Genomic DNA, 13,535 nt, shown 5'->3' with positions numbered 1-13,535 from the left:
AACACAGCAGTGTCACAATTCCCCCTTTACAGAGACTAGGTCCACCCGTGCAAGTGACATCACTGATCTCTGCATGCTGGGTATTCCGACATCGTGCTCTGTTGCAGGCTTGCTACTGCTGATCTGAGCCTGCAAGAGAGCACACTGCCATTGCACAGCACATAGGGATGAGCACAGTCCCTGAAACAAGCATTACTGATGACATTTTGTTTCATGGAGGGAGCTGGGCTTGCAGCAATGACCACAGCCTCTGCCCCGATGTCTCTTCATTTGAGTATCTCACCAGGCATAAAAAAGGAAGTGAAAAAAGAAAAATAGAAAAGCAGTTAGTGTAGTTAGGGGACAAGATAGGTGTTAACTTGATGTAGATCTTCACTATTGGATCATCTAATGATCCCACGCAAGTGCCTCATCAGTGCCCTGTTTGAATTAAATAATGGTCCTGCATGAGCCCCACTGCTTCATTCATTTCTGATGGCTCAGATAGTTTTGAGCTAAATTCAGGAGACCTGTAGACAATAAATGGAATGGTAGGATGCATACTGGGATTAATGAGGGGTCCTCTGGCACGACTCAATTCCATCTTGAACCTACTTCTAAACATGACTTTCACACTGTGAAATCCAAGGAGAACATACAGTAAGTGAACAAAAGAGTGAGTGACACTGAAGTCAACATTATTAATCAGGAAGTTGTCAGAGCTACAGGACAAAAGCAGCCGTTGGCTTATCACTTTGTAAAGCATTTGGAGAATGCATATTAGTTCAAGAAAACTATTTATTATTGGCACTAAAAGCACTGATGTCTTTGATTCAAATTCTTGGGTGGACACTAATTCAAAAGACAATATTATCATAGGGAAATTAGGACACAAGGAAATGGATGTAAAAAAATATGATTGATATCTGTCTTCGGACTGTTCACTCCCTTTCTAAACTTTATAAAACCAGGGCAAGAGACATCTTCCATAGAGTAGACCTCACGGGACCTATCAAGAAACTATCAATTGTTCATGACAGTCACTGGATAATATAATCATGTATCCACTTTATCTGACCTTCATTTTTCTACTCGCGAGAGGATCAATAGGTGGGTGGAAAATATGGAATTAATTGTTGGTGTCTCAAAAATCGTTATGATACATCTTCTCTGCTGAACTTTATTTTTCACCCTTTCCAGGAGACGCTACATCAACAACATTCTCGTACAGTAAGTGTACAATCTGTAGAACAGATCTTCGAAAAAACTGCACAGAAAAAAAATGTTCATGTCTTGATAATCTTATAAACGTGCTCCTATAATGGCTGTGTCTGTACAGGAACATGGTCAGCACATACCACAGCTGCTGGCCATGCGAGGAATAATAAGTGATTATGCAGAAGACATAGCAGTGACTTGTAGCTGCTGCTTTCTGAGAGGTAAAACTTTTTTTTTGCTGCCTGTTTTATCACAGGAGGGAGTTTTGCCTCAACTCCAACCCTCTGAGCTCATCATCTGGCTGCCACTGATTTAATTTATGATGAGCTCAGAGAGCTGGTGCCATGGCAGAAACTTACACCTGTCATAAAACAGGCAGGGAAATGTTTAACCTCATGGAATAATCAGTTGTGATCCCATGCTGACTTGTCTGTATACTCTCTTTTTCTTCCTCCCCTGCCCAGTAGATGTGGTATGATTAGACCATGTTCCAGCATGGTCAGACACCGCCATTACACAGTACACAGCAGGGGCAGATTTATAAGATTATCTCAGCACAGGAACATTTTTTTTAACACATGTAATTGTAGAACTTATTATTATTCCAAGATCTATTGATTAAAATGTTCTTTTGCTAGTGGAACATCCTCTTTAATAATACCTGCGTCTTATGCAACAAAAGCTTTGAACTCCTCATGCACCACTTCTGATTAAGACAGCTACTTCGTCTCTCTAAGTAGCTACCTCCATAGATAGATTCATACCCCACATGTATATCGATAGATTTGTGTGTATCCTTGAGATTATGTATATATTTGCTTATACATGGTAATAACAATCATCATTTTTAATAAATTTACAGCTACTGACATTACAGATGGTGAAAAACATTGTTCTTCCCAAACCGGTAAGAATTGGACAGAATTGCATTAAAGTATTTGTGGGTTCACAAAATAAGACAACTTATTAGAGAGGGAGGTAGAGAGACAGGGAAAGGGGTAAAAAGAGAGAGAGGTGGAGAAAGAGGGAGAGAGAAGGAGGAGAGGGATGGAAAGAGGGAGGGAGAAGGGGAGGTAGGGGAACAGAGAGAGTGTGGAGGACAGGGAGAGAGGGAGAGAGATGGGGAAAAAGAGAGAGAGGTGGAGATAGAGGGAGAGAGAAGGAGGAGAGGGATAGAAAGAGGGAGGGAGAAGGGGAGGTAGGGGAACAGAGAGAGTGTGGAGGACAGGGCGAGAGGGAGAGAGATGGGGAAAAAGAGAGAGAGGTGGAGATAGAGGGAGAGAGAAGGAGGAGAGGGATAGAAAGAGGGAGGGAGAAGGGGAGGTAGGGGAACAGAGAGAGTGTGGAGGACAGGGAGAGAGGGAGAGAGATGGGGAAAAAGAGAGAGAGGTGGAGATAGAGGGAGAGAGAAGGAGGAGAGGGATAGAAAGAGGGAGGGAGAAGGGGAGGTAGGGGAACAGAGAGAGTGTGGAGGACAGGGAGAGAGGGAGAGAGATGGGGAAAAAGAGAGAGGGGTAAGAAAGAGGGAGAGAGGAGGAGACAGTTGGGGAGAGGGAGAGGGGCAGAGATAAGAAGAGGGAAAGGGTGAAACGGAGATATGGAGAGGGTCAGGAAAAGGGAGAGGGAGATACTGTGTATTGAGTACTGGTGATAACTTCAAATTCTGCTTCAAGCATATGGAAATCAATCAGTTAAGGAAACCCCCAAACAGAACGACACTCTATATATGACTAACAATAAAGTGGATGTCGTTGAGTTGACATGAATTTGCCAATTTTATTTATTCAACGTTTCCCTCCTATAGAATCTCAGAGTGCAGCTTTATTTTGTTAGTCATATGCAGAGTGGCTCTGTTACCTTGCACCTGTTCACATTTGTCTTTCTTTTTGGTAGTGATGATCAGTTTTTGATACTTACTACATGTAACACCCAGGAATATGGTCAGTGGTTTCTTGTCATCTTGAGTTCTTTACTGTTATGCCTTAATTCTTGAGCTTTTGAAAACAGTTCACTTTGTTTGCCAGTTGAGTCCCGAATTCTGATGACCTTGTGGGCTAAGTAAGAAAGATTATTTTCACTCCTGATGATGAGGATAGAGAGTTCATTACTGCCCAGAAGGATTTTTTTTTTCCTTTTACTATAGAAAATACTGTTAAGAAGGTGGAATGTTTATTATTTGCTGCTATGAATTCATCACTTACATTTAGAACAATGAACTAAACTAAAATTGTAACTAATAACGAGCAATTCCTAACCTTTGTTGTAAAACAATAGCCGTCACAAGAAAATACGGAAACTTTCCAACCTAGAGATGCGGAATAATACAACATATTGTACAATACACTTCACTATAGTATTATCAGATTATTATTCTTTTGGATTTCATGAAAATAGACTTCACAAGGCTAGCAATAGTTTTAAGTAATATTAAAGGGAACACTTCCAAGAGCCCCTGATCTATAGGATGTCGCTTGGTGTATGAAGTCACTATTATATTCTTTTATTTCCTCCAGAATCATCATCCCTGACTTACCTGGTGGACACCACAGGGTCGATGTATGATGATTTCATAGAGCTGAAGGCTGTAAATAGTTGGCTCCTGGACCGGGTGACCGCCCGATTCCCTTGCGGTGTTCGCCAATATACCATGGTGGAGTTTAATGATCCAAGTATGTTACCATGACTGTAATTGGGCTTACAATGCAATACTGGATTTACAAGCACTTTTTATACTATGAATTGAATATTTGCAGGTTGTTATCATTACTTTATTAAAAAAGTTAATTCAAAATGTTTAGAGCATTCTTACAGTATACATTGTAGTACTTTTGAAACAATATAGGAAAATTCCACAAAACTGCACAGTACATTTACCAAAAATTATTAATTTCCATACATGAGAATCTTCTAAGTATAGAGATGAAAGACCATTGATACAGTATTAATAAAAGTGCAGAGAGAGAAAGCACAAAAATTAAAAGTATCTTTGCATTTTATCACTCCTACAGTGGTGTGAAAAGATATTTGCCCCCTTCCTGATTTCTTATTCTTTTGCATGTTTGTCACACTTAAATGTTTCGGGTCACCAAGCAAAATTAGATATTAGACAAAGATAACCCAAGTAATAAAAAAATGCAGTTTATAACTGAAGGTCTTTATTATTAACCCATTACTTGCCAAATTAAAATTTTTACAAGTACGGATTTTTCAGAAAAGGGCATCCTGATATTCAATTAAAAATGACAATGACATGATTTCCTATTTTGAAAACATTCATTTTACAAACACAACACGTAAAATTGGACCTAATTATAAAAATTATAAAATATTAGTTGCTAGAAGCTAAAGATTAGGCGTCAAAAAAAGGACATTGGTAGATAATGGGTTTTAAGGGTAAAAGAAATAGAGCTTTATAGCTTTATAGAGAATTTGCTTACAGAGGACCTGTCAGCAGGATTTTGCTAAGTAAAGTCATATTGGTGGTGTAATACTGATTAAAATGATACCTACGATGAAGAAATCTATTTGGAGGTTTTTGTGCAATCTTTTTGTGAAGTTTTCATTTAACGATATATTTGTGCATCGGGGTGGGTTTGTGCGCAGGGTCTTTTCTCATTGCTCTGGTGACTTATTCATCGTCCTGCTTGAATGACAGGTCATTGATCCATCAGTCTCCTATTTCAACATTTTACCGTCACAGTACTTGTTGTGTTCTTTAAAAAATCATTGTCTTCAACAAAATGGTACACACAGTGTTCGTGCTGAAGAGAAGACATGTATTGACTCAAAAACATCTAATTAGTGAAGGCAGTGGACGGCGCATGCGCAGATTAAGATCAAGGAGGATAACTTGGAGCTACGACCACGCATGCGCCACAACGCCATTTATTTTGAGACAATGGTTTTTTTTTAGGGGCCAAGACCTCAGCAATTATTATGCTGGTGTGATATTTGAAATAAGAGGCAGTTCACCAATGGATCTGACCTGTTATTCAGTCAGGAGGATGAATTAGGGACCAGAGCACAAAGAAAACACAATTTGTTATTTCAAGAACCGTTGGTGTATAGTCCTAAACCACCAAACTAGTATTGAGCATCTGTAGAGCTCCCAGTCCTATCTGTTTTTTGTACAATATTTCTTTAAGTGACAAATGACCATTAAATTGATCCGGTCACATTGTGCATGGAATCCGATCTGTAGACAGCACGGTATACAGTAGAGAAGAAAAAGCTGATTGTTTTTTATTTATTTCTGTCTAAATTGTATTTTATTCATTTAAATCCCTGGTGCTTGTATATATAGGAGTCCAGTGGGCGGTCCTTCTCAAAGATTGACAGCTATGTGCAGGCACTGTTATACAGGGAAGACTGTCAATCTGTGAATAGGACCGCCCACTGGAATCCTATTCATACAAAACACACATGGTATTTCAATGAATATTTTTGGGAAACTTTTCATAGGAAATATATATTTATCTCCAGCCTATTGATCAGATAGCAATTTCCAATCACATGTTCCCTTTAATTATGACAGAGACCAACTTGTAAGAAGCTGGGAAACTTCTTTAATAATATTATTTTTCCTCATTTATGTTGCAGCTGTTGGGCCGGTGAGGATAACATCGTCCAAGGATGAGTTTAATTATTTTTTCAACAGTCTGGTGGCCAACGGAGGTGGTGATTGTCCAGAGTTGGCCATGCGGGGACTTCAACTAGCATTGCAAAACTCCCCACCCAACTCTTTCATCCTGGTACTAACAGATGCATCTGCTTTGGATTACTGGGATACGGCCCTGGTAAACAATATCTACTCACTAATAGCATCGACGCAATCCCAGGTATGAAAAATAGAGGAATAATAATATAGTTATCAGATGTTGATGATAATGAAATTAACGGATCATTATAAATAAAAAAAATGGCAATCCCTCCTTAGATAGATTTGTATTCGGTTATGTGCAGTAAGGGATGTTCAAAATCACCCGCAGTATTACTTGCTTATGCTTTTCTTTCCCTTATAAAGGGAATCACATATTGAACATGGTATCTGATCTGCAGGTGGGATGCTATAGAGCAGGAGGAGCTTATATACATTTTTATGTTACTACTATGCAGGAGTCAAGTGGGCGGTCCTATTTAGTGATTGACAATCTTCCCTGTATGAATGTTCATGAAGATATCTGTCAATTACTGAGTAGGACCGCCCACTGTAACGCTATGCATGCAAACTCTCGCACTCTGTTGTCGGATTACATGGGGCCAGGGGCTCCTTCCCTGTCCCTAATGTTAGGGGCTCTTTAGCTATCCCTGCTCCCAGGTTTACTTCTGATGGTGAAGACGCCGGGGCCACATACCTTGCTGAACTCCTCAATAAGCTCTATATCTGTCCCCCTTCCCCACCCAAGGAAGTGGGGAATAATAATGTATGTATATACACAAACCAGACTAACAAGGGATGACATACAGGGATAAATGAAAATACCAATCAAACAAATATTCACTCACGGACAAAAGAGAGGAATATTGGGGAGAAAAGGAAGGAAAACTAGGAAAGGATGAGAATTTGCACAAAGTCGAAACACTAAGCAACAATCACAGATCAACACTCCAAACACCTCTACCAACAACCAACACCTCCACTCCACAACAGGCATTACAAGAATGCACTTCTATCAGAAACCTGTACAATTTAATATGAAGGATAAATGCTTCTATTCAATGCAGGCGTATGTGAAATCAGACGCTGCTGTCTTCTGTCCCCTCTCTGTAGTGGTAAAACTGTGACACAAACACTAGCGATTTCAATAAATAAATGCAAGTTATGCAATATTTTTTTTTTCCAACAAAATTATATTTATTTCTGCTCAGCTTCTCCTTTATTCTGTGCTGTCCACAGATCGGGCAGCATGTATAATAGGGCAGGTTCCTATTATTTTACCCTAGGTAGGCAGACTGTACCTAGTATGAGGTTGTGCTGTGTGCTTCGATGAATCAGTGTACTCCCCCAATTATTCCTCTCACAGCATGAGCACAGCCCTACTTATTTCAGTTGCAATACCACATTGAACCCATTTACAGGAGTGTTTTTGTTTCTAGTAGAAATCTTCTTTGTTTTTCTAATTTAGTGCAAGTCGTGGTGAGAAAAGGCAAGTGTAACCTTGAATGGCTGGGCATGGATTGCCTTTGTTGCCAAGTGATCCCTGTACATCGGTGGCAAATATATTTGAAGATCATATTTTTTAGACGTTGAGGAAATGAATAAAATCAGTTACAAATAATAGAATCTCTAATGAATAATTTTACTTTATTATTATATTTCCTTTCAGATTTACTTCCTTATAACCGGCCTCTGCGGAAGCATATATGATGCAGATTTCATTGTCTATCGAAATATCGCTGCTGCCAGCTTCGGACATGTTTTTCAAGTTTCTCTTTCAGACCTGAATAAAGTAAATGACTTTTTATAAGTTATATTCTGTCTAGATCATGTGTTGTATTCTACATTCCCTTAAAAGTTATCAGTCCCAATCAGTCATTTCCTTTGCCTTTCATTTTTCATTTTACATTTTAATTTTTCATTTTACATTTTCATTTTTCATTTTTCATTTTACATTTTCATTTATGTGCTCGCCTGTTTTTTTTTCTTCTTTTTTGCTTTGTGGGTAGACTTTAGCGATTTCACATGTTTTTGCCGGATTCATCAATTGCGACTTTTTATAAAGTTTCACAATTTGATGCAGCGCCACTCCAGTTCCCCCCCGATGGAATTTTGAGTATGGCAGTATTTTGCGGCATTTTTGCCCATTTTGCAAAACGTATGACTTTTGGCACCAAAAACTATTCTTCATTCCCATGAGTATTGATTCATGCTGTTGATTTGTCAGCACCATACAGGGAGAAGTGCATGTACTCAGAGAAAATTACATACATACACGATTCATCAGCACACTGCGATTAATAAATACACGAACACCACTATTGCTGTAAAAGTTAATAACGTAAGGTACTTAGTGTTTTTTGATCAAAGGGCACAAAAGCCGTGCAACCGTATCTAGGTATACCTAAACATGGATGCTCCCTATCACTTATTTCCTATCTCATTAACTTGAGGAAGACTCATTTAGAGTCGAAACATTGCTGCCTGTTTCTTGCAATGGACTATTGTATTGGATGGCTGCGCTACACCCTTTTTCTATACATGAGTTTGGGACTTATTGTTCTCAGCCTGACATCACATGTACTCCATTTTGATATTTGGCTGCCTGGCTTCTGTCGTTTGGACAGGATTACACAGTGCTGCTTTTTTATTGTTTACTAATGTCCTACCTCTTCATGTGCCAAACAAGGCCCCATCTGAATTGGGGAAGCGAAAGGAAACCAAACCAGTCATTGCTTGCAATTATATCCTTGTCTCACGAAGATGGGTGGGTAAAAGTGCTGAACCCGGTAGGGCCCCGCCAATGTTTTTTTTGGTGTTATTTTACCTAAGATGTGGACAACCAATTTAAGAAAAATCCTTCTGGTCTTATGCCCAACCTGGTTTGGTGGAGCTGCCTGTTATAAACACTTTGAACTATAATGTTCTTCATTTTTAGGTCTTTAAATACTTGGACTTCACACTTTCAAGGCCATCAAACAGCTCGGTGCGGCTCTTCTCTGGGGAGTATAGTGAAGGATATAATTCTACAAACTTTGCCGTAGAAGACAATTATACGGCCCTAGTGATAACCACAGATGGGGTGATCTATTCCATACAAGTATTGGGGCCTGACTGTAGGTACCATAATTACAGACATAATATGAACCTCACTCACTTGATGTATAGTTATATATCTATTTCTCTTTTCTGTAGCTCTTGAACTTCCACTAAAACAGATAGTATCAGAACTTTGGGGCTCAATGTATTTGCTGAAAAACCCAGGAAATGGAGTATGGACCATAGTGATATATGCAGGAAGTCGATATTCTTTACGAGTGGAGGGGTTCACAGGTAATTTACTATTGGCAATCGTTGTCTATTCAAACTTTATCAACTGGTGTAATATTTCAGGTGCCGGATGCCTGCCGTGTAGTGTTGATATGCAAAGGTATCGGTATCGGATTGGATCGGCCGATACCCAAAAAATATCGGATATCGCCGATACTGATACCCGATACCAATGCATATCAATGGGACACAAAATATCGGAATGGTTCCCAGGGTCTGAAGGAGAGGAAACTCTCCTTCAGGCCCTGGGATCCATATTCATGTATAAAATAAAGAATAAAAATAAAAAATATTGATATACTCACCCCTCGGACGGCCCCTGGCTCTCACCGGTCCAAGCGTCTGCCTCCGTTCCTAAGAATGCAGAGTGAAGGACCTTCGATGACGTCGCGGCTTGTGATTGGTCGCGTGACCGCTCATGAGACCGCTCACGCGACCAATCACAAGCCGTGACGTCATCGCAGGTCCTGTACACTCACTGCATTCTTAGGAACGGAGGCTGCCGGTTACATCGCTAAGGTCCAGGGTCCGCCGGAGGGGTGAGTATATCCATATTTTTTATTTTTATTCTTTATTTTTAACATGAATATGGATCCCAGGGCCTGAAGGAGAGTCTCCTCTCCTCCAGACCCTGGGAACCATACACTGGGAACTTCCGATTCCGATTTCCGATATCACAAAAATATCGGAACTCGGTATCGGAATTCCGATACTGCAAATATCGGCCGATACCCGATATTTGCAGTATCGGAATGCTCAACACTACTGCCGTGTGGTCGATCCATGAGCGGAAATGATTCCTATCTCAGTATTTAACAATTACATTATACAAAGAAAACTAGAGAGAATATTGATATTTACCTATATAATATTTTGGATTTTTTTGTAACCCACCAATCTACAATTTAACAGATGGCTTAATAATATAATAATGATAATTTTATTTATATAGCGCCAACATATTCCACAATTAAGCGGAGACATGTACAGACAATAAAGACATCACAAAGTAACACATAGTTCAACAGTTACCGGAGAAATGAGGACCCGACACACTATAAATTTAATTACATGTATATATACTGTACCTGCCATCCAACCAATCACACTCATCTTTTACATTCATCCATTACTTAGACATATATCAGTACATTAATAGGGATGTTATTATTATTATTATATTACTAGGGATGAATTATATTATACAATACAATCTATACTCGTTCAATACATACAGTCCCAGAAACAAAACACACATATACTGTATATATCAGGGGCAGATGTAGACTGAAGGAGGCCCGTGTGCAAGAACAATATGTGGGACCTTTGGAGTCTATGTCCGTTGCGATTATATATATATATATATATATATATATATATATATATAGCACATGAGGACTGCATTACAGCTCCACGACAGGGCATACTTTTCTTTAATGGGACCTTAAAACTAATACTTACTAAGTAAATAGGTAAATAGAAACCAACTCAGGTTTAGGCGTATTGAAGCAGAGTATTCCATAGGACCAAAAATGTAGAAGTAGAAGTGAAAAAAAATTCCAACTTCATGAAATGCTAAATTTTATTAGAAAATAGGTTTGCGGGATTTCATATCACGATAGACATTGGAACTTATGCTGCAATCTTTATCAAAGTCTTTGATAAAGAACACAGCATGCGTTCAAAACACGTTGCTTGTGTCTATCGTGACATGGAATCCTGTAAACGTATTTTCTAATAAAATTTCTCATTTCATGAAGCTGGATATTTTTTCACTAACACTTATTAAACATGCCTCTCAATGTATAATTGGGGGAGAAAGGTTGACCTTGATGGACCTGAGTATTTTTTCTACCTATGTAACTATGTAAAAATTGAGCAGTTTGGACTGTTGGTCTGAAATTAGAAGAAAACAATCTTTGAAACTGATTCATCCTTGAATTTGCATCTTTCATCCGGAATAAAATCTAATACTAACTTTTATGTTTGTTCAATATTTTAATTTGCACCTTTTTTCATCTTTGGTTTCATCTGTTTGTATTTTTTGTCCCGACATTGTGGATGTGTTTTTTTAATCTAGATGTTGTAATTTAATTTGTAATTTTTTTAAATATCGCAAATTATTTGAACAATTGTACTCCAGTTCTATATAAAGTGCTTGTGATTACCAGTGCATTTAATAAAATGGCACAATCTCACCCAATTGTCATCTCCTGATTCTCCAAGGGTTCATATGGCGTCAGGATGTGTGAGACCAAAATATAGAAGGAGGACGGGGGGGGGGGGGGAGAATTTGGGGCCTACTTTCCCTGTCGTGCCCTCTGCAAAAGACTCCCGCCCATTTTATTAAACGCACTGGTAATCACGAGCACTTTATTTCTTGACTGTTAATGGTTTTAGGTATACATATTAAATGTTAAGTTTTAAATAGTTTAGTAGCTGGCTATGCTGTATTGCGTAGAATCATGTAACGTTTTGCTCTAAAAAGGGGCAAAAAAAGTTAAAAGACAAGAAAAAAAGAGCATGTTTACTTTTGCACAAAATTCATTAAAACACGTGAGTCATTTTAAAGAATTTGGCACAAAAAATATCACGAGACAAAAATGAAAATTTACTCAAAATCAAAATTGAGCATTTTGTTATGTTTTTGACTGCGGACGTTTTTTGAGTGCTTTAACAGCATTTATTACTGGTGTTTTTTGGATTCTTTTAACTTGATTCAACAATGAAGACGTTGCTGCCAGTTTTTACATCAAAAACACTTGTAAAATGCCTGAAAGATGTGTCTAAACAAAAATGTTTTTAGCCTTCCTATTGACTGATATTAAAAAATATAATATATAGAGCACCTGCAGAGCAGAAGTTGCCTGAAAAATGGTCAGATCACTTTTTTCAATCACTAGAAAACCTGAAGTGGTTAAAAGACGCCTAAAATTAGAAGTCATTGAAATGTATTTGTTCATTATTTTTAGCATCCATGTAATGCTTTTTCAGGTGGTTTTCAGAGCAAAATCCACCTGAAAAAGATGTTGCATGCACAAATCCTTAGGATAAAACATTGAAAGCTTATTTATTTATTTTTTTAAGGGTTTGTATACTGGAGGCTAGACATGGCTGGCCTTTCACTCTTCGTACATGCACGCTTTGTGCTCTTTCAGATGTAGTTGGAATGTTTAATTTGCCATTTATACAGATATAGACTGGGAAGTCCATAAAATTGTCAAGAACGTTCTCACTTTTGATAATATGATCAGTTTACTTAGTTAACATTGTTCTTTTGTTCTTTTTCAGCTGTGAATATTTCATGTAAGTATCCCATTAATTTACCATGGTGGGGGGGGGGAGGATTATAGGAGGAGATGGGTATTCTAGATATTTCTTTTTGGTGTTTACCTATAGAGTAAAAAAAAATCCTTAATTTCTTTTTATAACAGCTGCAGAGAATTGTTCCAAATGTCACCCAAATGCTACTTGTGAAGAATATTTTGACTACGTGCAATGTAACTGCAAGGACGGATTCATTGGAGATGGTTTCACCTGTTCTGACATAGATGAATGTGCCTACTCCTGGTCAAATAATTGCTCTTATGGCATATGCCAAAATACCTTTGGCTCCTACATTTGTGTTTGTGCAAGTGGTTTCAATTACAGCTCAATGGGCTACTGTGTTGATATAGATGAATGTGCCAGTCCAGAACTAAATCGTTGTAATTCTTCTGCATCATGTATTAACTACTACGGCTCCTATTCCTGTGTCTGCCCATACGGGTATTTCGGTGATGGTTTCCATTGCGAAGTTGATGAATGCAAAAATGGAGTTTGCGGCCTGGGGACTGAGTGCATAAAATCTCTCGGGTCTTACCACTGCTCTGATCCATGTTCAGACCACACTGTTCTCGATGAGCCCTGGAGAAGTACAACCAATATGTACGATTACCGGTATAACTGTGACAATTACAAAAGCGGATGGTATCGCTTTATTGGCAGTGGAGGTGTTCGCTTGCCAGAAAGTTGTGCCCCAGAATATGGTTGTGGTACCCTTGCCGGAATGTGGTTGAATGGCAAACATCCAATGCAAAGTGATGGAACTGTGAATCGCACTGTTTGTGCTAGCTGGAGTGGATACTGCTGTTTATGGTCATCATCTGTCCAGATAAAAGCCTGTCCTGGAGGATACCATGTATATAAACTGGAAGGAACCCCAAATGGCTATTGCCTTTTATCCTATTGTACAGGTATTTAATTTAAAGTACATTGCTATTTGTATTAAAAATCCTTAAAACTCTGACTGACTACACATGGGATTGTAAGATGATTTGCTGACTTTACACACCAATTTTATTTTTTTAGG

General features: G+C 38.6%; 1 protein-coding gene across 1 annotated transcript in view; it reads left to right on the top strand.

The window, feature by feature from the left end:
- The first annotated feature begins 937 nt into the window (after window positions 1–937).
- LOC143785928 (uromodulin-like) overlaps window positions 938–13,535 on the top strand; it is a 60,133-nt gene continuing 47,535 nt past the window's right edge. The window contains exons 1-10 of the mRNA XM_077275072.1: window positions 938–1,089; window positions 1,180–1,209; window positions 2,060–2,104; window positions 3,711–3,866; window positions 5,797–6,035; window positions 7,524–7,646; window positions 8,793–8,970; window positions 9,050–9,187; window positions 12,476–12,490; window positions 12,619–13,419. Coding sequence (XP_077131187.1) covers window positions 1,038–1,089; window positions 1,180–1,209; window positions 2,060–2,104; window positions 3,711–3,866; window positions 5,797–6,035; window positions 7,524–7,646; window positions 8,793–8,970; window positions 9,050–9,187; window positions 12,476–12,490; window positions 12,619–13,419 — 1,777 coding nt within the window. The 5' untranslated portion in view covers window positions 938–1,037. The remainder of the gene's footprint in view (window positions 1,090–1,179; window positions 1,210–2,059; window positions 2,105–3,710; window positions 3,867–5,796; window positions 6,036–7,523; window positions 7,647–8,792; window positions 8,971–9,049; window positions 9,188–12,475; window positions 12,491–12,618; window positions 13,420–13,535) is intronic.

Source organism: Ranitomeya variabilis, chromosome 7, assembly GCF_051348905.1.
Source record: "Ranitomeya variabilis isolate aRanVar5 chromosome 7, aRanVar5.hap1, whole genome shotgun sequence".
Classification (NCBI taxonomy): Eukaryota; Metazoa; Chordata; class Amphibia; order Anura; family Dendrobatidae; genus Ranitomeya; species Ranitomeya variabilis.
Note: the sequence above shows the minus strand (reverse complement) of the source record. Positions and strands in the feature narration are given on the sequence as shown.